The following is a 27,500-nucleotide window of genomic DNA, read 5'->3' on the forward strand; positions in this document are numbered from 1 at the left end:
TGGGACTTTAGCTTATTCACCGGATCCCCCAGAGTTAGATAAGTCCATACATACCCTTCTCATCTCCGTGCGTGTCGTAACTCTGTCTGACGCCCCCACCGCTAGCCTAGCTTAGCTCAGATCCTGGAGGTAACCGGCTCCATCTAGCCTACTGCTCCCAATAAGTGACAAAATAACGCCAACATTTTCCTATTTACATGTTGTGATTTGTATAGTCACAGCGTGTACAAATAACAAGATCACATGAGACACAGCCATCTTCTAACCGTATACAAACTGGGAACTATATTCTCAGAAGGCGAAGCACTGCTACTTGGGCAGAGTGATTAGCGCGACACCTGAAAAGCACCGTTGTTCCTCTCTGCTCCTCACCACGGGGCTTCTCATGTGCTGCCAGCAAATCACTCCGCCCAAGTAGCAGAAGTAGCAGTGCTTCGCCTTCTGAGAATATAGTTCCCAGTTTGTATACGGTTAGAAGATGGCTGTGTCTCAACTACTAAAACAATTTCCTGCAGATGGATTAAAGTAAGTGAGTAAAGGCTTTGTCTCAAGTGGCATGCACTTGATGATGTGACAAAGCCTGTACTCACATGACAACAGTTCTGAGCACTGATACAATCAGCCTACAGCAATTGCTGATCACTACGGTCCAACACTTTCTTAAAAGGCCCCATATCATGCTCGCTTTCAGGTTCATACTTTTATTTTGGGTTTCTACTAGAACATGTTTACATGCTTTAATGTTCAAAAACACATTATTTTTATCATACTGTCTGTCTGAATATACCTGTATTCACCCTCTGTCTGAAATGCTCCGTTTTAGCCCCTGTCTCTTTAAGCCCGCCTCCCGAAAAAAGCCCAGTCTAGTGTAATTGGTCAGTGTTTTCGGATCTTCCACATCTGCGCTCACTGAGTCTCTGCAACGTCACTGCAGCCGGGGAATGACTGTAACTGCATTGTAGCGCCACTTTCTACCTATATATAGTATAGTTGTCAATTGTCCTTTAAGATGACGTAGTATTAAGAGCGACAACGGTAGCGAGTAGTATTAAAGCCCGAAATTCCGCGTAGGGGTCTGGTTGGGGTGGTGGATGGGTCAAACAACACAGGACCCACTGTCTCACACTGTCCCACGTGTCATTGAAAGGTTCATTTTATAACCCCACCCACAATCTTTTCCTAACCCCAACTGTGTTGCCGGAATGCAATTACAGGACTTTAGGGGTTTTGTCTTGATAATTAACATTTCTCTAAAGGAAAAATGTTTTATTTCAGTACATCAGTTTTATAAATGTATATACAAGTAACGTTATGGGAGGATATGGCAGGATATGGCAGGATATGGCAGGCGTTCCAAGTGGCAGGAGGGACTTTCCTGTACCCAAAAGCTCAAGGGTTGGAGTCCTGTGATACTTTCAAGCAGGGCACTAAATCCCAACCAGGTTCAGAAGTTGCTAACTGTAAAATCTGACCATTGCGTGTGGGACAGGAAACTTTTTATTTATATCTTTATTTATTCTTTATTTTTAACTTAATACATACTGTGTAAATATACTTATACTTATATTGTTTGTACCTATACTTATATTGTTTAATATTCAATCTAAAGAATGTGTGACGTGCACCAACAACACCAAAACAAATTCCTTGTATGTGTTAAAAAAACGTACATGGCAATAAAACCCTTTCTGATTCTGATTCTGATTCTGGTCGATGTTTCAGCACTGAAGCACACGTTCACCTGTAAGCCAGTGAAGAATTCAAACAGCTGGCTGTGATTGTAATACATTTGTTCCTCTTCAGGGGTTTGCTGTTTAGTGGAAATGCAGTGTGGCTTTATGTAACAGCTTTAATCCTCACTATGCATGTCCATTCTCATGTTCACTGTGTATGAAAGTGCTGGATGCAGGAGTTTTGTATGCAGTTTAGTACCTGCCAGGCATAACAACCTTTGAACACTCCCTCCCATGTTTGATCTCTCTCTCTCTCAGAGTAAACATTGTGGTTGGTAATACAGTGACTACACCCAGACAAGGGTACCTGCAGTGACCAGTTTTCAAATTAAAATGTATTGATTATTTCTATAACTGCCTCAGTTTCTCATCATTTTTTGTCGTTCTACTGTAGTAGTAAGTCAGGCTGGCTCCTTTTTTCGTCTATATAACATTATAGGTAAAAAAACTAAAACAGAAATAATAATTGATTTCTATTTCATTTTTATTAATGTTTTATTCAGCACAGGAAATATTATTTTAGTTTAGTTTTAGTCTTCAGTTTAGTTTGAGTTTTTATTTAATTACAGTTGACTAACACTTCACTGATTATTTTCGTATGAGTTTCAATTTTAGTTTACTATAATAACCCTGTTTGTAAATTCTATTGGATTACCGTTATAATCCACCAAATGTCCATCAATACATAGTATTCAGGCTCTGGTAGCTCTTTTTTTGGGACAATCTTGTGATTCAAGAGGGGTATATACAGGGGTCACCATACTGAATGTATGGAACGCACCGCTTTAAGATGACGTAGTATTAAGAGCGACAACGGTAGCGAGTAGTGTTAAAGCCCGAAATTCCGTGTAGGGAGGTTGGTTGGGGTGATGGATGGGTCAAACTGAAACATTCATTTTATAACCCCACCCACGATCTTTTCCTAAACCTAACTGTCCCGTTCTTGTCCCGTGTGTCACGGAAACTGACCTTTCATAAGCCCACCCACGATCTTTTCCTAAACCTAACTGTACCGTTCTTGTGCAGCATGTCAGTTAAACGTATGTTCCAACCCAGAAAGTCAAAAGTGATGCACATAGCCATGGTGTTAGTGTATCCCATACCGCGGTGACCGCAGCGTGGCTACTCTCGGACCGAATCCCCTCCCTTCCCAAGAACTTGAGGAGTTTGTTCAGGTCGATAGTTGGGTCAGGTAGGCCAAATTGCATCTGCTTTGCCCAGTTAGTGCGCTGGCATGTTATGTGTGCCCAACAGACGCACTAAACAGCTGGAAGAGACCCTCCCACTATGGTCCGCGCACACTCAGCACGCGGCGTCGCGGTGTTTGGTGGGGTGATCGTTGAGGACTTATGTGCGGCAGCGTCGTGGTCTGCTCCGTTTCCGTTCATACGGTGTAACCTCTTGGACATGCCCCCCTCTGGGTGTGATAAACCCACATGTTCCAGTGCTTCTTAATGACCCAAGGGATGTTGTGTGCAGGGTGTAAGTTTAGGCCTTACTTCTCCGCCGTGGTGGCGTGGTTTTTCAGAAGTAGCTGGGCTGCGGAGTCGGCCAGGATCAGTGTTGTTGGATCGGTATTATCAGGGCATTCATTCATCTGGCTCCACCCACTGTACCCATAGAGTCCAGTAGAAGGCGGAGCCTGTGTGAGATAAACAACGGTTACGATATTGTAACCCTATTTCTATAAGCACAGGCTGAGCCCTCTACAAGGGCCCTGTTGCTCCTATGCCGTTCACTGAAGAGGGTGTGGCAGACCGGCACACCGCTGCCTTATATGCTGTGATGGCTGCACATATTTGAGTAGGCACGTCATGATTGGCCGGCTACGTTTATGCAAAGTTCAGTGGGTGAATGCGTGCTCGGGATTGGAGGAGCGTATCACCTATAGAGTCCCACTGAAAGGCAGTCAGACTCAGAGCAGCTAGAAAGTCGATACTCCCAGTCACGTCACATTTGTATAGAATCTACATCAAAAGGGACAAAGGGAGCCAAACAATAATCAGGCTTTACTGTAGCTGAGCGTATCACATCTTCATGGAATGAGAATGAGAAAGAGAGAGTGAGAGAGAGAGAGAGAGCGAAGAAAAGAAAAAATAAAACAATGTGTATTAGTTTCTGTTTGCTCAGCTGCTACAAAAACCTGCCCCGGGCCAGAAGGTAATCAGCAGCTGACCTGCAGCCAGTTTGCATGCCAGCTGGGACAGTTGTCCAAATAATGGAACAGTATGTGGACACTCCTGTGCACATACTTTTGGGTAGTTTTGAGCTGTGGTGATTTTTGTAGTTTGGTCTCAACCCATTTGTTTCTATTAAAGTTTGACATTTTTGGGAAATGCACTTATTTGCTTTCTTGGCGAGACTTACATGAGGAGACTACTCTCATGTCTATATGCAAAACATGAAGCTAGAGCAAGCAGGACATTTGCTTAGAATTAAGGAGCAAGGGGAAGCTTGATTTTAGTTTTTGTCACTTTCTTGTTTTAACATAACAACATCCCCATGAACAAATCCAGCTCCATAAAGAAATAATTACACAGAGCCAATCCAACACCACTGTGAGCCAGCCCTTAACACCAACAGCAGTGTTGGACCTCATTGATGCTCTTGTGTCTGAATGGAGAAAATCCCTGCAACAGGTTCAACATCTGGTTGAGAACCTAAATACAGAAGATGGAGGCTGTTATAGGAGCACAGTAATGCCCATGGTGACGCAATCACGTTACACTTTCACATATGGCTGCAATGTCGGGTCTCCACATGTATTGGGCCATACAGCATATTCTGCTGTTGCTGTACCTGACATTGTGATCACTTTGGATAATATAAGATAAATAATTTTTTTTTTTCATTGGCTGATCATCTCTCATAAACTGAATCAACAGCAGGAAAGATCAGCTCTGAAAATAAAATGTGACCTGAAACACACAAACACGCACGCACACAAAGACAGACCCATACACACGCACGCACACACAAAGACACACACACACACACACACAGTAACCTGAGCATGTGTGCATCCACAGCATATGGAGGCTATCGAATTACACTGAAATATTAATTAACAGTGCCATTGGTGGATAGATAGGTGCACACACACACACACACACACACACACACACACACACACACACACACAAATACGTACATACTCAAATAAAGACAGAGACGTGCACATGCAGTGTTTGTTTCAGATTATTCCTTTTTTAATCTCTTAATGTTTTTGTTCTTATACCCAGCCTATTTCTTTTTTTATTTTAACCTCCTTTTTTGTCCCGTTTTCCCCTCTCCACAGCCCTCCCTCCAACCAACCATTCATCCATCATGTCAGAGCCATCTCCAGGCTGGTGGAAGCTGACTTTCCTGAGGAGAAAAAAATCCCAGCCCAAGGTTCTGTATGAAATCCCTGCAGAGTTTGTTTCCAACACCTCCACCGGTCAGCACGGGTCCGGCCCAGCCACCGGAGCTGCCGCCCACCCAGAGGACATGGTGCACGACTCTCAGCTGGACGCCCGACTAGAAAGGATCATGGATAAAACAACGGCCAGCAAAGGGCGCCAGGTCAAGGTTTCTCACTCTGGGAGGTTTAAGGAGAAGAAGAAAGTGCGAGCCACTCTGGCGGAGAACCCAGAGATGTTTCCAGGAGGTGATGCTGCCAGAGATGACAATCAGAGGGCTGGGAAGTGACAGGACACACACTAAACATGAACAGTGATGCATTAATAGGGAGAGGTTAAAGCGTGGCGTTTTGGGTTTACGGCTCTCTCTCCCCTTGTTGTCCGTTGATGGAGCCTAAATTTGGGAAAACTCTTCGCCTTAATATCTTCTTAGAAGGAGAACAGTCATCAGAATAAGTTACATTTAGACTTTAACTTGTGGAAAAATGTGCCTATATAGTTTAGATTTCTATAGAGAAGATGAGGTTTTTCCATTCACTTCAATACAAAAAAAACATCCAGTGGCCACTAGAGGCACTGGTGTCAGCTGCTGCATTATCTACTTGCTAATAGAACTATGGTGATTGCAGGAATTAAACTTCAACCTTTCCAGTACAAGATCTTCAACCCTCACCTAGTCCACTGTATTGTTTAGATGTACCGGGATCAAACATGTGACCTTTCCGTTACTAGATGGATTATTTAACTAGTAGACCATGCCAGCTGTGTGGGATAGCCACTGTGACTGGACCTTTGGACCTCATGTGATACTGCAACTGTTCAGCGATGTACCTTGAACTCAGAGTCAGAATCCAAAAATGGCTTAGCTTAAATTACTAAAAGCAAAGTTCATCTACCTTTGGAAAAAGACATAACAATAAACCTGAAGGTATCAAAATAACAGGGTAATCAATATTGACTTTAGATTGGAGATAAATAATAAGATGTATATACACACACACACACACACACACACACACACACACACACACACACACATCTCTACACAATCTAACAATCTAAACTGGCCAGTGCAACCCGATCTGATGATTTTGGCGTCGCCCTTACCGACGTAAGATCCCGTCATCTGTACAGTAAGACATTTTAATGTAAATCATCCTTCTCCTTCTTCACCCTTGGATGTGTTTTCTTCTGGTGTCGCGCCAGCCACGTGATGGAAACGTCATCAAACCCCCCACTCGCTCAATTCTTCGGATAATCATTCGCACATGGGCTTAATCGGACATTACACAGACTTTGTACTGGGGAGCTGGAAGGAGAGAGTAATTAGTGGGAATGCTGTTCAGCAGCATTCCAACTATTGTTATTCTGTTCTTTATAAACTTCTTCTTATTCCCTCTTCCCTACATTTTTTGGCTCTCTGTAACTTCTGCATAAGTTCAGCTGTTAAAACTAGGACGCGTTAAAAAAAATAAAGCAGATTAATCCATTCCATATTGAGGTTTGACCCGGAGCCATTCTAGCCACCATTGGACTGTAACATGAAGGAGTGTGACGAGAATGTGCTGCCTGGATTATTAATTGCAACATTTACTTGTAAAAATCTTCTTCCTGCCAACCCTGGCTACCGAAATCTGGTGCCACTGACCTGTCTGCGCTTTACAAACACCGCTGCACGTTACGCTAGTTAACACTATACTCGACAGCAGCTAACGTTAGCCTACCGCTAGCTAGTAGCTGGATTAAACACAGTTACAATGCTAACAGCTAACGCTAAACGGTGTCAAGTCTGACTGTTTTACTGTAGAGGATTCAACACCGGGATGTAACAATCTGCAGCTGCCGTTCAATGAAACTGGTAAACTACAGCCTCGTGGTGCATTTGAAGTTATTGTAAATGTCCTTTTCCCATCTGGTTGTTGTTTTTGTTGTTCAACAGCATTTACTAGTGAAATAAGTTATTGTTATACATTATTATTAAATCATTTAATTTTGACCATATGGCCTTAGCAATAAACAAGCCGTTCTTTAATGTCACCGACTGTTGTTTAGTACCCTTTTTTTTTCTTTTCTTTTTTTACTTTCTTAAAAAGTATCGGTTCAGGCACCGTTAATTATGCGATTAATTTCAATTAATTAATCACAGAGTATGTAATTAATTAGATTACATTTTTTAATCGATTGACAGCCCTAATTAAAACCATTCAACTTTTAAAATGTTCAGCTCTTTCAGCTAATGATGGGGCTTCTTCAACTTTTTTTCTACTATTTATACTTTTTGAAATATTAAGCTTTTTAACACTTTTTTTTAACATTGAAGTCAATGAGAGCATGCTTCAAATCCTTCAAATCCTCTTCTGCTTCAAAATGTATCTCCTCCTACATTCTTTCACCTACAAACGTGATTCAAACTTTAAACTGTTTTCAGGTATTCGGAGTGTGCTCAGTGTTTTGATATCTTTTACAGTTTTTGTGAAAAAGCTGTTTAAGTTTAGTGATCATTTCAGGATTTTTCTGCGTTTCTAATGAGTGTGTGTGGTGTCTGTGTGGTGTTTCTCTCTGTCTCTGTCTGTCTCTGTCTCTCTGTCTGTCCGTTTCTGTTTCTTCCTGTCTGTCTGTCTGTCTCTGTTTGTTTCTGTCTCTGTCTGTCTGTGTTTGTCTGCCTGTCTCTGTCTGTCTGTGTTTGTCTGCCTGTCTCTGTCTGTCTGTCTGTCTCTGTTTGTTTCTGTCTCTGTCTGTCTGTTTGTCTGTCTCTGTCTCCCTCCCTCTTGTCTGTCTATCCCTGCCTCCTTCTGTCTTTCTCTCTCTTTCTCCCTCCCTCTTCTGTCTCTCTCTCTCTCCTGTCTCTCTCTCTCCCTCTCTCTCTCTCTCTCTCTCTCTCTCTCTCGCTCTCTCTCTCTCTCTGTCTCTCTCTCCCTCCCTCTCCTGTCTCTCTCTCTCTCTCTCTCTCCCTCTCTTGTCTCTCTCTCTCTCTCTCTCCCTCCCTCCCTCTCTTGTCTCTCTCTCTCTCGCTCTCTCTCTCTCTCTCTCTCTCTCTCTCTCTCTCTCTCTCTCTCTCTCCTCTCTCTCTCTCTCTCTCTCTCTCTCTCTCTCTCCCTCTCTCTCTCTCTCTCTCTCTCTCTCTCTCTCTCTCTCTCTCTCTCTCTCCCTCCCTCTCTTTGGCCGCTTATCCGGTGCAAGCTCCCAGATGGAGCTGCTCCCCCCGTAAAGTCCATGTCTTGTAATGTAATCAACATCTAGTAAAATATTAAATTTAACCTGAAACAGCAACATTCGTTGGTCGTGTATAAAGTTACAACTTGTTGTTTTATTAGTCCAACTGGGGGGGCGTGGATCTTTATATACACTACTGGTCAAAAGTTTGGGGTCACTTAGAAATTTCCATTCCACTCCATTATAGACAGAATACCAGCTGAGATCAGTTGTATTGTTTTTTTAACAAGGGCAGCAGTTTTCAGATTACATTATGTGCTTACATGATTGCAAAAGGGTTCACCAATGTTTTCTCAATTAGTTTTTTAAAATGATACCAGATTAGTAAACAGAATGTGCCTTTGGAACATTGGATGAATGGTTGCTGATAATGGGCAATGTAGATATTGCATTAAAGATCAGCCACCCTCTCAGATCAGCTGGTATTCTGTCTATATCGGAGTGGAATGGAAATTTGTAAGTGACCCCAAACTTTTGACCGGTAGTGTATATGAGTGTTTAGTGAAAAGGAATGAATGTAGTCTAGTTGCTGAAATCAGCAGCATCAGTATCTATCTATATATCCTCTACACTAGAAGACAAACACTGCATCCCTAGAATACAACCACATCCAACAGCCAACCTGCACATGTTGTTGCCAGTAAAGCCCAGTAGAGGGCGGCATTGCTCTACCCAGAATCCTCATATTCAACAGATTCAATCAAACGCTCCTCTACTCTGGTTTTTGTGTGAAAGTTCACCTTAGAAGCTTGTTTTCTGGATAGATGTCAATCTCTCTTATGGCATCTGGATTATAGTTAAAGAGACTATATGTAACTTTCAGTTTGTGTTGATTATTTGGACAAAAGCGGTAGTGTTTTTACCACACTCTGTCATAAAGCTCTTTTCTTTACGGTGCTGTATTGCCCACTGTATAGTACCAAGTAAGTGTTACAGGGAAGTCATACAGTTGCGATAAATGTTTTTCCTCAGATAGAAAATCATTCATTTACAATAAGAGAATACGTTGCAGATGCATCGTTGCATTTCAAGTGTTGCATACGGTAACTTAGCCTACTTTGGATGTATCGTGAGCTAAACCAGGTATCACTGTCACTGTGTCGCGAGCCAAAGCATTAAGAGATTGTTGTAACTTAGATTAATATAGCGCATTTCATGAAACCCACGTTCGCTTTACAGCGGGTAGACAGTACAGGGGGACAAGAGAAAAGAAAATAGTAGGCCAACACAAACACAGACTTAAAGGAATAAAACGTCCACGCTAAATGGAAGGGGGACATAATTTAATGTGGGCTACTGACGTACAACCACATTGTAAAGTTATTTTATGAATGAAATAGACATATTACATACCTGAGGGCCAATTCGGGGTGGGTTTTGAATAACTTACAATCCCGATATTGACCGATCACTACCTGGTTTTCTCGCTGAGCCCATACACAGCGGAAGACCTTAAATCCTACAAAAGTTTGGAGGCCTATAACCAGATGGTGTGTGGATGGGTGAGGGAGACGCAGTACCAAGTCATTAACGACTAATGTGTTGTGAAGGCCAAAGTAAGTAATGCAATAACGTCTTTAATCAACCTAACCTTAACGGTATGATATCATTGTGATACTCAAGGTGTAGCCAAGTGACTCTCAATAGTTTTTTTTTTCATTTCAAAGACCGAACAAGACAGATTTTTCCCTCGTAGATCCTGGTTGAGCTTTTGCCAACCACAAGCGCCTCCTTTCCATTCCTCTCCCTGGTTTTTAATAACTTTTGGAAGTCGATAATATTCCAAATGTTTTTCTCAGTCTGACCTATTGGTACAACCTAAAACACGGCAATAATTAACCATTTTCTTTGACGCCGTTCGGGATCTACTTCAGTGCCTTTGCTTTGTTGTGATGCGGAGTACCTCCAACATGGCGACTTCGGGTCTGATGACGCGTCGTGAAAACCCTCTATCGCCCGTTGTCTTTCACTTCCCCTTTCCCTTTTTGCTTTTAGTTGTTCTTCGTTTAATTTCCTTCTTTTCTGTGATGGTCCTGCCCCGTTATCAGCCATAACTACAGCAGATAACTTCTAAAATAACATTAAAATACAGTAAAGAAATCTCCAGTCCTGCTTCCTTTTACCTGGCTCAAAAGGCTGGATACTACCAACCATAGACTGCATAATATTAATGGACAAAGCATCCGGTTCGGCGAAGTGCTGCAAATGCGGAAGTGCCTTAAACCTGCATTCTATCTGAATTCCAGCAGGGGGCGACACGTGCGGTTGCAAAAGCAGGTCGGTTTCTGTAGAAGTCTATGAGAAAGTGACCCATTTCTCATTTGATTTATTACATCAGTAAACACTTTCATAATGAGTTTATGGTCATAAAACTTTTTAATTATAGTCTCAATGATTTTAAAATTGACGATAAAGCAGGGGGGTGTTGTGGCCGGGTTGGTCAGTGGGTAGAGCAGGTGCACATATACTTAGAGGTTTATGCCTCAACGCAGAAGTCCAGGGTTTGAGTCCGACCTGTGACGATTTCCTGCATGTCTCCCCCCTCTCTCTACCCTTTCTCACCTAGCTGTCCTATCCATTAAAGGCAGAAAAGCCTTTAAGGGTGTTTTAAGGCATGGCTATGATGAGATTGTCTTATATGTAATATAGGCCTAACTATTGGACAAAGATATATTTAAAATCTAGCGAAGCTAAATCTTACCTCGAATTATTTAGGCTAGCTTTCAGCAGCAGTTGCATCCAGATGACCAGTGAAAATGTGTAACGTAACGTAGAGTGTAAGCAGCGTTGCCAACTCTCAGCTATAACATCACAGTCAGATACCGCCCAACAGTCTATGGCTCCTCCCTCACGTCTAAAATGGTCACATCTGCAACCAGGATGGCTGCGCCCGTAATGGCAAACTCAACGAATCATAGCAGATCTCCACAAACCAATGGGTGACGTCACACATACTCTGTCCATTATTTTTACAGTCAGTGATACCAACACAGGCTTTCTGGTGTTGCAAAGAAATCTGTGACCCATCAGAATGTGTTACTGTAGCGCCGTCTACCTAAATCATTCTGTGACTGCGTGGGAAAAATAGAACAAATATATTTTTATAGTTCACTATTAGTCTCATTTGCTGTTACAGGTCATTTAAAACCATTGTATGAAAAACGACAGAAGAAACATTAGAAAGTTAAGTATAGTCACTTTAACATCTAGTGAGTAGATAAACTGCAGACTGTCTCTTTGATTACCAATACCAGTTTTGATTCTGGGTGAAATGAATGTGAACATGTTGATACTGTATTCTTCTCCAGTGCTAAAGTGCTCCCACAGTTGCTGTGATCAGCTTGGCTCCAAAACTTGGGATATGTATGGGCTTACTTTTTATTTTTTTTTGTAGATTAATTGTTTTATAAATAAAGTTTGTCTGATTTTAAAAGCAAATGATTTGATCTTGGAATTGCATTTTTGACGTATATCCATGCCAAGTATAACAGCTATCAGTAATAGAAAATATTTCAAAAGAAGCATTACCCTTGTCTGCACAGAGTTGCTGTGGTCACTTCAAACCACAAGGGGGGGTCCCCACTCCATCTAAAAACCTCATCAAGATTCCTGTTATACTGGTGGGTGAAATTACGTAAATGACACATTACATATACTTGGACAAACACTGTCGAGCTCACATCCCAGATTATACATATCTTTTTATTACTTATTATTTTAGGGTGAAATTATCATTATATAATGATTATTATAACTGCTTGCTTGCTCTACATTATCCCGCTTGTTACACAGCGACTTACTCTTACCCGTACCCTTACTCATCAATAATTTGACACAAAATATAAATTTTAAATGATTTTATTGATTTGAAATTGTCCTCTAGAGTCTTATCAGAACTGGGTCCATAGCAACAGTCTGTTATCCATAGCAACGGTAGATAGGGCAGTGTATCATTCAAAAATCTTCGATACTGCTTCCGATACTGTGACTTCGATAGCGCTCCCTGAACTATAGTTTTTTTACATACCAGTTTTATAAAATTCCTTTTAACAAAAACCAAAACAACAAATTAAAACATTATATGTTACGATACAAATCTCTTTTCTCAGCTCCTTCACACCTATGTGACGCACACTGTGGTCAAGTCTCTCAAAATACAACAACACACACACGTGAGCCCGTCTCTGTGTGTAACGTAGCGTTTTGCCTGCACGTTTCTACGACGTGTAGACAGCCAATCAGCAGCATTATTAGATCTTGGTAGAAGCATGCTGCATGCTTATAGGCTCACTGACGCTGATGAGATTTACTCCTTAGGTATTGAAAGTGGGTATTGAATGACGAGGCCTTTTTTTTTATACCTGATACTAAGGAGGCAATTCGTTCGGTGCCTAAAAAGTATCATACTGTAGTTTGGTACCCAGCCCTAGTGGTAGAATTCCGTAATTGACTATTCAACAAAGCCGTGCAGTAAAAAAATATATATATATTACCATGTGAAATAAAGAGGATGAAATCATTTTTAAACATTTTATGTTGATGATATAACAGTAGAAATGTAGTATTTGCATTGAAAAAGGAATTTTGTGTTTTGTATTTTCTGTATATTTATCTTAAGGACCCCTTTGAAAATGAGATGATTCAAGGATCTCAAGGGGTTGTTTGTGTGTGTGTGTGTGTGTGTGTGTGTGTGTGTGTGTGTGTGTGTGTGTGTGTGTGTGTGTGTGTAGTTTTGTGTTCAGTTTTAGAAGCAGTGTGGGTCTTTAGCTGATTCTCCCTCCTCACACTTACACAGAGACACTGAAGAACCAGATGCAGACCTGATCTTAAACCTGAGCACGGGATAAAGCGGTTCAGTGAATGTGGTGTTAAAGGTGTAGAGGTGGATCAGAGAGACTCTGTAGAAGGACAGAACGCCAGCAGGCCAGTCCACATACACTGCTACTCTGCCAGCATCAAACGATAAATGGATGCCCCGTATGTCTGTTGTTCTCTTATTGTGACAGGCGGAGTAACCATTACCAGAACAGAAGAGACTCCAGGACTTGTCGTTCTCGCCAAGACAACCCTCGTCATCCTGCCCTTTCCTTTTGATTCCTTTGTATGCCACTCCAATATTAACCCATCCTTTCCAGTCCGCCTCCCAGTAAGAGCGCCCAGTCAAACCGTCTCTACACAGAACCTGCTTCCAGTGGTGAAATCGCTCTGGATGTTCGGGGTAAGGCTGCTCCTCTTTCACCTCTGTCACCTTTCTGTTGTCCTCAGACAACAACAGCTTCCTGTTCACTGTGTTCGGGTCCAGCATGAGTTCACCGGCATCTGACGGGGAGAATAAGACAACACAACAAAGATCAATGTTAGCTTAACATGTTCTGGTTAATTCATGATTCATTTGTTAATTAATCAGTTGAAGATTAACTCTGCCGAAGTGGTTGTGTTTGTTGACGTTGTCAGTTTGTAAGCAGGACATCTCAAGTTATGCTATCTGATTTGAACAAGGAAATCCTTATTTGAATCATTTACTATAATTTTGAAAAATATGTTTGCTCAGGATGTTGTGTTGGTTTTCTTGCCTGTACTGAAATTTAAATGTTAATATTTATTTTAACATGTACAAAATAAACTGGACAAATCAACAGTACAGGTCAAATCCATTTTCACCTTCAACTTCACCATATCCATTCTGAATCTTTTTGAAGTTTTGAACAGTTTTCTTTTTCATCCCTTCTTTAAGAATACGTCAGGAAAGTTCAACTCACACATGCAGGGTTTCAAGCGATGCCTTCCACCATGGTCAACGCTGAGGCAGAAATGACAACAGAAGTAATGGGAAAAAAAATACAGAAGGACAAATTCACACACTGTGAATTAGCTGTAACTGTACACTGATGCAGCCTACCAGAGTGTGTCCAGTCTCCAGTGTGGATCCTCGAGTCCAGCAGAAAGCAGTTTCACTCCTGAGTCTCCTGGATGATTGTAGCTCAGATCCAACTTCTAAAATGCTTCAATTTTATAACAAGAAAAAAGATAATTAGTTGTAGTTTGGTTATTAGTATTAGATTATCATTATGTCTGAAAGAAAGAAACAAAACACGGTCACTCACACACATTCTTATTTACTGTGGGTAAAACCCAAAGCTTTTCAGCTATGGGATCCATCATAAATCTGTTTGGTTTTGTCCACAATAAATAAGTAGAGACTACTTATCTGTAAGTGCCAGTGTTTTGTTTCTTTGATTCATGATGTGCATCCCATACACTAGAAGATTTCAAGATTTGGAGCTGGGGGGGATGTAACATGGTCAATAATGCAGAAGTGTATACTTTTGTACTGTGGTTCGGTGTTCTGTCACTTTAAAATATGTGCGGCCGTTTTAAAGGGAATGATGCACCTTACGTTATTCCCAGTTTACAGTAACTTGCCCATGTAAGCGGTAAGTCATTTCATTGTGTTTGTAACACAGGATATTTCATTTTTGTTTATTATATTGATGTATATGTATGTATGTACCTAGAGGAGGTCAAATATGGACAAAGACAAGGTGTAATTGTCGATTTACATTTCTGTTCTGCATGTGTGTGTGTGTGTGTGTGTGTGTGTGTGTGTGTGTGTGTGTGTGTGTGTGTGTGTGGTAACGACAGGTGTCAGGGATGAATGTTCAAGAACAGTCCAGTGACGGCACTGTTTGTCTGTTTCCAGAATAAAACCACTCAACTGTTGGCCTTTGGTGTCTACCCAACAGGCCAACCACTAGAATTTTCAACGTAAGCTTAAGCAGTGAGGTTACCTGACAGCCAGTAACTTTAACTGCTTGTTGTCGTTATGACGTGAGGCGCACACACACACACACACACACACACACACACACACACACACACACACACGCAGCCTCCCTTCCTTTCTGAGAGTCCGTGTTAATTTGCCTACTCCTTACCACATCGTCATCTACTCTCTCTTCCATCTTTTCCTCACTCGCTCCCATGGCCCTGTCATGTCACACCTGCCTGCGCACTGTGCGCAGTGCTGCTGCACATGAGGAGAGAGGGGAGAGGCTGCTCTGCTGCTCCTCAGTCACAGAACAGAAGACTGTTTTGGCGGCTACAGGAGAGAAATACCTTGCGTGCTCGCTGGACAATACTGCCCACTTTTCTACAGAGAGTCGCCAGATTTGTCGCTAGTCGCTTTTTTTAAAAAAAAAGTCGCTAAGGGGGTCTGAAAAGTCGCTAAATCTAGCGACAAAGTCGCTAAATTGGCAACACTGGCCGTAGTGGGATTCGTAAATTTGGACCGGAGTGGGAAGGGGGTTCCTGGATTTTAAATAAAATTAAAAAAAAGGCCTATTTATATCGGCGATTCGGCCCAAAAGTGCGTCGGCCCACTGGGAAAATGCCCGGTATGCCAGATGGCCAGTCCAGCCCTGTCCACTAGAGAATGATCATTGAGCTCGTTCAGACAATGGAACAGGTTGATGCACCTCTCTGGAGATGGAATCTCTTCTGATCTTCTTCTTGATGTATTTGACTGTTTCCTGATAGTTCTGGAAGCTGCCTCCTGATGGTGTCAGCAGTTCTTGCTAAAGGGTTTGATTGGTCTCTAGTGAGAAACCCAGGAGGAGGCGAAGAAACAAGTCCGGATGTCCATTTGGACTCTGTATGGTCATGTCTACAGCACTTTGGTAGAGTAGGTTTACCTCAGATTTGTCCCTTAACAGCGGCGACCAGCAGGATCTGGACTGTGGCTCTGACAGTAGGTTGATGAACTCCACGTAGACATACAGAGCAGCTAGAAACTCCTGAAAGCTCAGATGGACGAAGCAGAAGACCTTTTCTTGGTACAGCCCACACTCCTCTTTAAAGATCTGTGTGAACACCCCTGAGTAGACTGAGGCTGCTGTGATATCGATGTCACACTCTCTCAGGTCGGATTCATAGAAGATCAGGTTGCCTTTCTGCAGCTGCTCAAAAGCCAGTTTCCCTAGAGACATGATGATCTTGTTAGTCTCGGTGTTCCAGAGTGGATCCGTCTCAGCTCCTCCACGATACTTGACATTCCCTACTTTGGACTGAACCACCAGGAAGCGGATGTACATCTCAGTCAGGGTCTTTGGCAGCTCGTCTCTTGTTTGTGATCCCATTATATCTTCCAGAACGGCAGCGGTGATCCAGCAGAAGACTGGGATGTGGCACATGATGTGGAGGCTTCGTGATGTCTTGATGTGGGAGATGATTCTGCCGGCCTGCTCCTCCTCTCTCAATCTCTTCCTGAAGTACTCTTCCTTCTGTGGGTCGGTGAACCCTCGGACCTCTGTCACCATGTCAACGCACTCAGGAGGGATCTGATTGGCTGCTGCAGGTCGTGTGGTTATCCACAGGCGAGCAGTTGGAAGCAGTTTCCCCGTGATGAGGTTTGTCAGCAACACATCCACTGAGGCGGACTCTGTAGCATCAGTCAGGATCTCGTTGTTGTGGAAGTCCAGAGGAAGTCTGCACTCGTCCAGACCGTCAAAGATGAACACAACCTGGAACTTGTCAAAGTTGCAGATTCCTGCTTCTTTGGTCTCAGTAAAGAAGTGATGAACAAGTTCCACCAAGCTGAACTTTTTCTCTTTCAGCACATTGAGCTCTCTGAAGGTGAATGGAAATGTGAACTGGATGTTGTGGTTGGCTTTGTCTTCGGCCCAGTCCAGAGTGAACTTATGTGTGAGGACTGTTTTCCCTATGCCAGCCACTCCCTTTGTCAGCACTGTTCTGATTGGTTGATGATCTCTGCCAGGAAATGGTTGGAAGATGTCTTCACATTTGATCATAGTTTCTGGTCTTGATGGTTTCCTGGATGTTGTTTCGATCTGTGTGATCTCATGTTCGTCATTGACCTCTCCACTCCCTCCCTCTGTGATGAAGAGCTCTGAGTACATGTCATTCAGCAGTGTGGGGTTTCCTGCTTTAGCAATTCCCTCAAAAAAACACTGGAACTTGCCTTTAAGGTTTCTTTTGATTTTATTTTGTGACACTGCAGCAAGTGTTCCTACAAAGGAAACCAAATTTAACTGTATGGGCAATACAGTCATTTGGGGGCAAGTGCCAGTGGGATGTTTTCTTTAATTTAATGCAAACCACAATGCTCAACCATTTTACATGAACCAGATTATCCCTTGAGATTTTGGTCATCATTTATGATTTTTTTTTTTTTTTAAACCTTGACCAACCCTGTAGGATTGTCAAATGCTTCCATCATTTTCCCATCCTATCATGTTACACCTGTACAGACACTTACTGCTCTGCAGAGAGTCGGCCAGCTCCTCCTGCTTCATTCTCCTCAAGAAGTGCAGTGTGATCTTCAGAAGGGCATGTCTGCTGCTTTCCCTCTGTTCTTCCTCTCCACCAGCCACCTCCTCCTCCTCATCCTCCTTCTGTCTCTCTAAGCACTCTGGACTAAGAACACCGTAGAACTTCTTCAGCTCAGTCGTCACAAAAGTGACGATGTTCTCCTCTAGAAGCTGGAATAAAAAAAATTATAATTTTCGTGTAGAATTTATCCTGGAAATGATCCAAACAGTTGTATGTTTAATGGTCTAATCATTCCAGCTGGACTTGTAGGCCGTTACATTGTTGGCTAGTTTCATTTTATAATAAAACATCAGATTTTATAAACTACATGTGTTTTGTGTGCAAATATCTTAATTTGTAAAGTAACTGGTAACTAAAGCTGTCAGATGAATGTAGTGGAGTACAAAGTACAATATTTCTCTCTGAAATATAGTACTCCGGAGTACAGGTAGAAAGTAGCATGAAAAGAAAAGACTCAAGGAAAGTACAAGTACCTCAAGATTTAAACTTAAGTACAGTACTTGAGTAAATGTACTTAGTTACATTCCACCACTGCTTTTTAAAATGAATCTAGGATTTCTTTTCAACCTTCTTTTCAGGCTTGAGGGCAATGTACACATCACTTGTAGGAAAGGTGAAAGTGAGTGCACACTCTGCTTATTTTTGGGTTCATTCATATATTTTACATAAGGCTGCTGACACACTCTCACAACTTCACTGCCGTAGACTCTGAGCACCAATAGGCTATGACATGAAACCAGTGTGTCGTCAGCTAATTGGCCAGTCTGTGGCATTCACCCAGTGTCCACTAGGTGGTGCCCATTCACTGTGTCAACTGCAGTAGCCTCAGCACAGAGAAATGTGCTGCATAGAGGTGGAGACATTTCTATTACAAAGTGAGCATTACAGTATAACTATTAACTAACCTAAGCTCAGTAACACCAACTAATATTTAAGCATATCTATATGTTCAACCATTACAGCCACAAACTCTTTTTAAATAATAATAATAATAATAATAATAAATAATAATTTTACATAGACACATTAAATAAATTAAAGTAAGCACAAAAATAAAATAAACTTGACTATAAAACTTTACAAATATGTGGGAGGGTTGTCAGTGTGCACATGTACTGAGAGGTTTATGCCTCGACACAGAGGTCCAGGGTTCGAATCCGACCTGTGACAATTTTCTGCAAGAATCTCGTTCTTTACTTTTCTTCTCTTCTAAAGTGTTCAGACATTTGTTTCCCTTTTTTTTAAATGGCATATTGCCATACAGCCATACTGAATATTTTTAGAAAAAGTTGGCCTCCTTGATTCTGATGTTTGAAGTATGTAAGTGATGATTATCAGGTCCTCTAGCATGACACATCCTCCTGCACCCCCATAAGGCCAAACTAACACACACACACACACACACACACACACACACACACACACACACACACACACACACACACACACACACACACACACACACACACATGTATCCGTTTTTCTAAACAAAATATTTTTGGTTTACATATGTTTTGTGTTCATTATTCCAAAAATGATACTTATTTTTTATGTTTTTGTTTTCTTGTATGCTACTGTATACACTATATATACTGTATAACACTGTGCTACTGTTACAACAGTAATGTTTTGCCAAATACATATGTTCTCTTTTACCGTATCATTGCATTGGTGTTTACAGTGTAAACACCAATTTAGAAAAGTCAGCAGATGACTTTCACTCTAGAACATTGCATGGAAATGTAGATATAGGCCTACTAGGAAAGACAAAAGAGCTTTGGATGTAGAACAACAGTATTTACATGGTATATCCAGAATTTTACTATTATGAAAAAGTCTTTGCCTCTTGATGCATATGATTCATTGTGAAGGAGATATGAGGCATTTTGTGTGTGCAGTTTGGGGAATTGTGTATAGAGTTTTGAAAAAAAGGAGACAGCTTTGAAAAATCTTGTAAAAAAAAAATCAGTTTCTAATGCTGATTCAAAAGTTACAATTTAAGAGAGAAGGAAGTTGTGGCTGGGTGTTGCAACAATTATTTCATGTGTCAGTAGAACTGTAGCAGGAAGCACGCTGAATGGAACCAAACTTTTTTTACTGAACAAAATGCAGCCGTCACATTTAAAAATGAAGATAGTTGTTTTTTTTATAGCTGTTAGATGACACACAGTGTCAGCTTTTAGAATATCATTCAAGATTTAATTCTTTTTGATACTTTGGCTTCCTTTTTTCTTTTATCTTGATGTTTCATATACATTACAACGGGACTAAACATTCACATCCATGTGGTTTCCAAGCTGAGAGGGTGAAGATGCAAACATGTTACGTGCCACAGTGCCATCTGGTGGACAGAAGGGGGCTCAGCGTAGGGCCACTTACAACTGTAAAACTATTAACACCACACTGAAAAATACTGTTACAAGTAAAAGTCCTGCATTTAAAATGTTACTTAAGTAAAAGTATATAAGTATCATCAGGAAAATGTATTTAAAGTATTAAAAGTAAAAGTAAAATGCAGAAAAATCCCCAGGTTTTAGAAACTGGAAACGATCCAAACAGTTCTGTCAATCAATTAAATGATTAATGGTCTAATCATTCCAGCTGGACTTGTAGGCCGTTATATTGTTGGGTATTTTAATTTATAATAAAACATCAGATTTTATAAACTACATGTGTTTTGTGTGCAACAAATCTTAATGTGTAAAGTAACTAGTAACTAAAGCTGCCAGATGAATGTAGTGGAGTAAAAAGTACAATATTTCTCTCTGAAATGTAGCGGAGTAGAAGTAGAAAGTGGCATGAAAAGAAAAGAATCAAGTAAAGTACAAGTACCTCAAATTTGTACTCAAGTACAGTACTTGAGTAAATGTACTTAGTTACATTCCACCATCTGCCCCAACCCCATGCACATACATACATACTTACATACTTACATACATACATACTTACTTACATACTTACATACATACATACATACATACATACATACTTACATACATACATACATACATACATACATACTTACATACATACATACATACATACATACATACTTACATACTTACATACATACATACTTACATACATACATACTTACATACATACATGCATACATACTCACATGTTATGCATGCATGTGCAAGTGAAGTATATATCAATGGGCAAGCGAAGTATATAGGTATGTGCAAGTGAAGTATATATGTATGTGCAAGTAAAGTATATATGTATGTGCAAGTGAAGTATATATGCATGTGCAAGGAAAGTATATGTGTGCACATGTGAAGTATGCATGTATGTGCAAGTGAAGTATATACGTATGCGCAAGTGAAGTATATATGTATGTGCAAGTGAAGTATATATGTATGCGCAAGTGAAGTATACAGTATAGGTATGTGCAAGTATAGTATATATGTATGCGCAAGTAAAGTATGTAAGTAAGTAAGTGAAGTATACATGTATGTGCAAGGAAAGTATATGTGTGCACAAATGAAGTATGCATGTATGTGCAAGTGAAGTATATACCTATGCGCAAGTGAAGTATATACTGTATGTATGTGCAAGTGAAGTATATATGTATGCGCAAGGAAAGTATATGTGTGCACAAGTGAAGTATGCATGTATGTGCAAGTGTTTAGTACCAGTGCATATCTATGTGCAAGTGAAGTATTCAATTCTGGCCTAAGTGACTTCTCATATTCCTCTGAGAGAGCTTTGCTGACACAACACTATTTGGATTTTCATGTTGCGAGTTGCATGTTTTGTATGTTGCAAATAAAAATTGAGAAATCACAAAAAAGAGAAACACTGGTGTATGGGCCACTTGCTACGGTGTTGCCTACATACAACTAAATCACAATCACAATCACAATCAGAAAAGCTTTATTGCCAAGTACATTTTTTACACATACAAGGAATTTGTTTTGGTGTTGTAGGTGCATGTCACACATTCTCTAAAATAAGTTAAACAAGCAGGTTAAACAGAACTAACAATATAAGGATTAATATATATATATATACATACACAGAATGTATTAAATTATTAAAAATAAGAGAGTAAGAATTAAGTAATGGCAGATTAAGTACAGTGGCATGTAGAGCCAGAGGGGGGGTGTGGAGAGAGTCAGGGTGGTTTCCGGGCCTTGTTAATAAGGCTAGTGGCAGAGGGGAAAAAACTGTCCTTGTGACGTGAGGTTTTGGTCCTGATGGACCTCAGCCTCCTGCCAGAGGGGAGTGGCTCAAAGAGTTTGTTGCTGGGGTGGGAGGGATCAGCCACAATCTTTCCAGCACGCTTCAGAGTCCTGGTGGCGTAAAGGTCCTGGAGCGGCGGCAGATTGCAGCCACTCCAGTCACCTTCTCAGCTGACCGAATGACACGCTGCAGTCTGCACTTGTCCTTGGCTGTACTAGCAGCGTACCAGATGGTGATGGAGGATGTGAGGATGGACTCAATGATGGCTGTGTAGAAGTGCACCATCATTGTCTTTGGCAGGTTGAATTTCTTCAGCTGCCACAGGAAGTACATCCTCTGTTGTGCTTTCTTGACGAGGGAACTGATGTTCAGCTCCCACTTGAGGTCCTGGGAGATGGTAGTTCTACTAGATGGTAGTTATACTCCATACCACTTTACAAACCCCAAGATGTTCCCTAACCAAATCAAATGAGAAAATGCAGATAACACATCCACAAAAGAAATGATAGACGTATTAGTACTCTTAGCACAAGTTGTCTGACAAAAAAATCTTCAGCTTCCTAATGTGGGACAGTTGTGTCCCTGATGATCTGGGACACATGCCATTTATATGATAAAAGGCCCAAATCACCTTGATTCATGTAGAATAGTAAAACAATTAAGATAGCTAGTCATTCTCTTGGTTATGGATGGATTGAAATATGGATAATTGAACATCATCAGACATGGTGTCCACTTGAGTTGTCTTGGTGAAAGTAGCCATTGCCTTTCATCCTGCGCTACATTTTAGCCCGCCAACAAGTTTTCGCTGAGGGATGATCCACCTATACTCCTCTTTGGCTCCTTTCATTCTGTCCTATACCTCCACTGATTTAGTTTCTTTTTCTTATCCTTTCTCTAATTCTTCCTTTCACTTTGCGTCAACAATCTCTCCCTATCTTCCTCCCCTTTGCCATTGTGATCTGAAATACATATTGAATGATTGAATGATTGATGATGAATCTTTAGATGCATAAAAAATGTAGAATGGCTTTATTGGTTTTCTACTGAGTTTTAAAATTCAGAGCTACATTACATGTCATTTAGCTGACTCTTTTATCCAAAGCGACTTACAATTGCTATATATGTCAGAGGTCGCACGTCTCTGGAGCAACTAGGGGTTAAGTGTCTTGCTCAGGGACACACTGGTTGATGTATCGCAGTGGGAATTGAACCCAGATCTCCCACACCAAAGACATGTGTCATACCCATTGCGCCATCACCAACAATAATTTATACTTAATTAATCCCGCAAGGGAAATTACAATGTTTTCACTCTGTTGTTAGAACACACATTACACACAGCCCTGAGTACCTATACACGCACTAATGGAGAGATGTCAGAGTGAGAGGGATGCAGCTGTCAATGGACAGGCCCCCCCAGCAGTTGGGGGTTTGGTGCCTTGCTCAAGAGCACCATGGCAGTGCCCAGGAGGTGAACTGGCACCTCTCCACCTACCAGTCCACACTCAGTACTTCGGTCCGTTTCGGGACCTGAACCAGCGACCCTCCAGTTCCCAACCCAACTCCCTACAGATTGAGCTACTGCCACTATATTTTTTATTTATTTTAAGACACCTATTCCCTTCACACATATGCGCAAACAGACACACAACCACCAAAAGTGTTCAAACCGCCATTCCTCAAAGACTAAAAGTTTCCTGTGACCTTAAACATCTGTAGGAGCATCAGGATAATATTGCATAACAACACCACAAACCTGTAAATAAGCATTTTTTACCCTTTTGACTGACTTTACCACTGTCCCACATTAGGCTAATCATACTGTCCCACTTTTCGAAACCATATTTACTGAAGTGGGACCCTAGGAAATTAGATACAAATATAAAATGTATAGTTTATACATACAAAAGGTACACACATTTTTGATGGACACACATTTCATAAGCACATTAGGCACAAAAAAAAAAAAATAGCAGGATTGATTTGTTAAAAATGTATTTATAGTCCTTAAATATCAAGTTTAATATCAGGCTATTGAGCGCTCTTCACAGAAGGTGCTTCCTGTTTGATGATTGCTGCACCCTCAAATACGACTGGGAATTTGAGAGGTCATGTGATTTTGATAACATGACACCTCAGCTTTGCTAACCAATAGTTCCCCTTGCATTCATGTGTTTATGGTGTACCTACAAACACTAGAAGTGTGACTGAAGTGTCCCACATTAGGCAGCGCCCACTTTAGGACAATCCACCCTATATTTATTTATTGTTTGTTTGTGTATCCGTGTCTTGTACTCCCCCCCCCTTGCTGCTGCAACAGTGTGAATTTCCCCATTGTTGGATTAACGAAGGAATTAGAATTTTGTATGATAAAGCACACACACAAAGACCACACGGAGGCGAGAGGGTCCGTTTTCTCATCTTTTAATAACACATTCATATCTATGCTCTGTTTTTGTTTACAAGGAGTTTAAAACAAGTGTTGATGAGGACTAAAGGAATCAGGCAGGCAGAGGGTGAAAGTCCATATACTGTAAAGACCAAAAGGCGCCATCCGCTGGAAGGAGGAAGACTCGGCCCTTCTCACACGAGACTTGTTGCGATGTGGCTGCAACACCAAAGTACACGCGGGTCTTACGTTATCAGTCTGGAGGCTGAGCCCGGATCAGATTAGTAGGGGTGTAATAAGGATCGATGTATCGGTTCAACGATCCACGATCCAATGTTATCGATGCAAAGTGAAAATATCGATACACATCGCCACTTTACATTTATTCTTTTTAAAAAAAGTATATTTTTTTTATTTAAATGTCTCAAAGAGCTCAGTTATTAAACTGACAAATCCTATTTTAGTTGCTTTGTTTTAAAGTAGCCATTTTAAAAAAATATATAACTTAATCAAGTAACTCTTCCAAACGATTCCAATAAAAAGAAAGAAAGAAAAAAAAAAAAAAAGATTCCATTGTAAATGTAATTTTTTTAACAATTCCAAGTCGGAGCCGGTTGTCGATGCCCAATCCTAGACGTTAATGATATCGTCTCATATCGGTCGCAGGACCCTGAATTGAATCGGCATCGTATTCGACACGATACGGTCGGTAAATATCGTATCGATGTCCAAAGAATCTACGTGTCGCATCGTGATGAAACACCCCTGCAAGATCAGTCTACTTCAGCATGAGAAGGACAGAAATGATGCCGGGCCTCTCTCCTTCCACCGGCAGCTACACAGTCAGCTAAAACAACAGGTCCTTTTGCTTTTTCAAACGATTCATTAGAAGGGAAAATAGGTCATCTATCAGTGTAGAAGGTCCTCGCAGGGCGCTCTAACTCATGTAGGCTTTTCACAGAGAGAGAAAGAAAATACTAAATGCACCCAAACACAAGAGATACAATCTGCTGTCATGAAAACAATATATGAAGAAGAGTATTTTGAAGTTAACAAAGTGTAAGTTTAACAAAAATGAACAAAAGATAATGCAAATTGGGCAAAAAGAAATCTCATTGATGTTGGGTTTTTAAAGAAGAAAATTAAAATAAAAAAAAAAACAGGTGGCACGTCTCCCCCCCTTTCAGATTACTATTCCATATCATAATCCTTTTTGAAAAACTAAGAGAAAGAAAAGAAAATCATCTTTGGAAGAAGTAAACGTTTTTTTTTTTTTCCTTTAATAGACTATCCACTACAGTATATGGAGATGCCGCTACCCAGATATTCATTTACCTATATTTCTTTCAAGCAACATTTTTTTTCTTTTTTGCGTGTGTGTCCTTTTTCAAAAACAAAAAAACAAAACAAAAAGAAAATACCATTTACCTATTTTTTTTTCCCCCAAGAGGTAGATCAACAAAACAATTACATGGTTACAGGTGTCGTGCCCCTTGATTCAGGAGGTGAAATCACAGGGAGGTGGGGGGCGGAGCAGCAGAGGATTGTGGGTAAGTTCAGCGGTCGGAAGGCAGGCGGTGTTAAGTCCTGATTCAAAATACTGTGACTGAGGGAATCAGCTTCGAACAGTTAACATTGTAAAATATACAAACTGTTCCCGGAGCGGAAAGTTAACACCTGGTTATGATTGGGCCATACGTGGACCAATCAGGTTACTCGTCCCAGCTGCCCGCACGCACCACACCACCCAACAATGTGTCCGTATTGGGTTTTTTTTGTCATTTTTTTCTTCTTATGTACTCATCTATCTTTACAGTCCCACCGTTAAGCTGGAGAGGGACAGTTTCAAAGAAAATAAACTGAAAAATAAATTAAAGTCGAAGAGTGAAGAATAAAGAAATTGTGACTATAGAACAAAAAGGCTGTCCGTCCTTTCTGTCTGCATGTCTGTCCGACTGACTGTTTGCTCTTGTCTGTTTGCAATAAAAGAAAAAGAAAAGAAACAATCTTCTAGCTGAGTTTGCTTATGTTTTGAGGTAGCGTTCCTAGTTATGTGTCAAGAGGTTTGTTTGTTTCGTCTCAGTAGCGTGTCCCTCTGCCCGGTCTCCGCTTTGTTGCAAATTTGTCGAGGCTCGGCGCCCGTCTCTAACTGAGGGACGGGGGTTGGGTTGGGGCATGGGAGGGGTACACGACAAGGAGTTTGCACTGCTTTATTGCAAAATCTGTCTGTCGGTCTGCTGCCGCAAACAAGAAGCCAGGCAAGACAGTTTACCCACGGCAAGCTTTCCAATCTTTAAATAAAGGACAACCCCAGTGAGTTACTGCGCGTACTTCACATTACTGCTGACCATTTTCTAAAGCATGCCGGGCTTTCACATTACTTTTCTATTCAGTTCACTGCACTATGCCAGTCAGGCTGCAGATATTTAAAGCTTTAGTGCGTAACTTTTTGATATTAGCGCCAACAGTGTTGTTATCATGACTTAGAATTCCTCATGGGGGGGGCAGAAACTGCGCACTATAGCTTTAAAGCATACTATGTAACTTCTCCCTCTCCGGTCTCCCTACAGGTTGTCTCATTGGAACTACAGGTCCAACTGTAGAACTGTAGTTCCAATGAGACAACCTGTAGGGGGACCGAAGAGGGAAAAGTTACATATAGTATGCCTTTAAATCTGCTCTAATAAATATTTTTTTATATTACCAAGCAAGGGCGTAACTTTGGGTTCGACATTGGGGGGGGTTTGACATCTCCACTTTTGAGTAAAATTGAAATTAAGAACGTCGTAACACTTCATTTCCTGCACTGTGGTGAATTTTCCGCCCCTGTAAATGATGCCTATGTTGCCAACAGAACAATGAGAGCGTAGTGTGAGAGGGGGGGGGGTCACCCACGGAGAATTATTCCCCCTCAACTCTACAGAGCATTGGAGCATCTTTCAGCACTTTTCAGCCACAGAAGGCAGCAGTTTGCTGTGAAACGGCTCTGATACTACCTACTGGTGAACATAGTGGAGCATTTGGCAGCTGAAAGACAAACATGTTTTTCTCAGGAGTGTAGTGACGATCAAAATCAAACCCACGACTCTAAATGAATGTTACTCTGATTCTTCTGGATGTGTAAAAAGGAAACTGTGTGCCATATCAACTTTAAAGGTGAGGATATGCCAGTGTTGTTGTTGTTGTTTTTTGACAGCTTGTGTTTGTTGCCCCCCAAGTGACCAA

The 27,500-nt window shown here is 41.1% G+C and overlaps 1 protein-coding gene and 1 pseudogene across 1 annotated transcript in view; one reads left to right on the plus strand and one right to left on the minus strand.

Moving 5' to 3' along the window:
- prr15la (proline rich 15 like a) overlaps positions 1-7,959 on the plus strand; it is a 9,512-nt gene extending 1,553 nt beyond the window's left edge. Inside the window, exon 2 of the mRNA XM_078269508.1 lies at positions 5,032-7,959. Within this exon, the coding sequence (XP_078125634.1) occupies positions 5,061-5,423 (363 nt within the window). The 5' untranslated portion in view covers positions 5,032-5,060 and the 3' untranslated portion in view covers positions 5,424-7,959. The remainder of the gene's footprint in view (positions 1-5,031) is intronic.
- Positions 7,960-13,091: 5,132 nt separating this feature from the next.
- On the minus strand, positions 13,092-18,963 carry LOC144529956 (protein NLRC3-like; annotated as a pseudogene).
- Positions 18,964-27,500: the final 8,537 nt, after the last annotated feature.

This window comes from Sander vitreus, chromosome 15, assembly GCF_031162955.1.
Source record: "Sander vitreus isolate 19-12246 chromosome 15, sanVit1, whole genome shotgun sequence".
NCBI classification, from domain to species: Eukaryota; Metazoa; Chordata; class Actinopteri; order Perciformes; family Percidae; genus Sander; species Sander vitreus.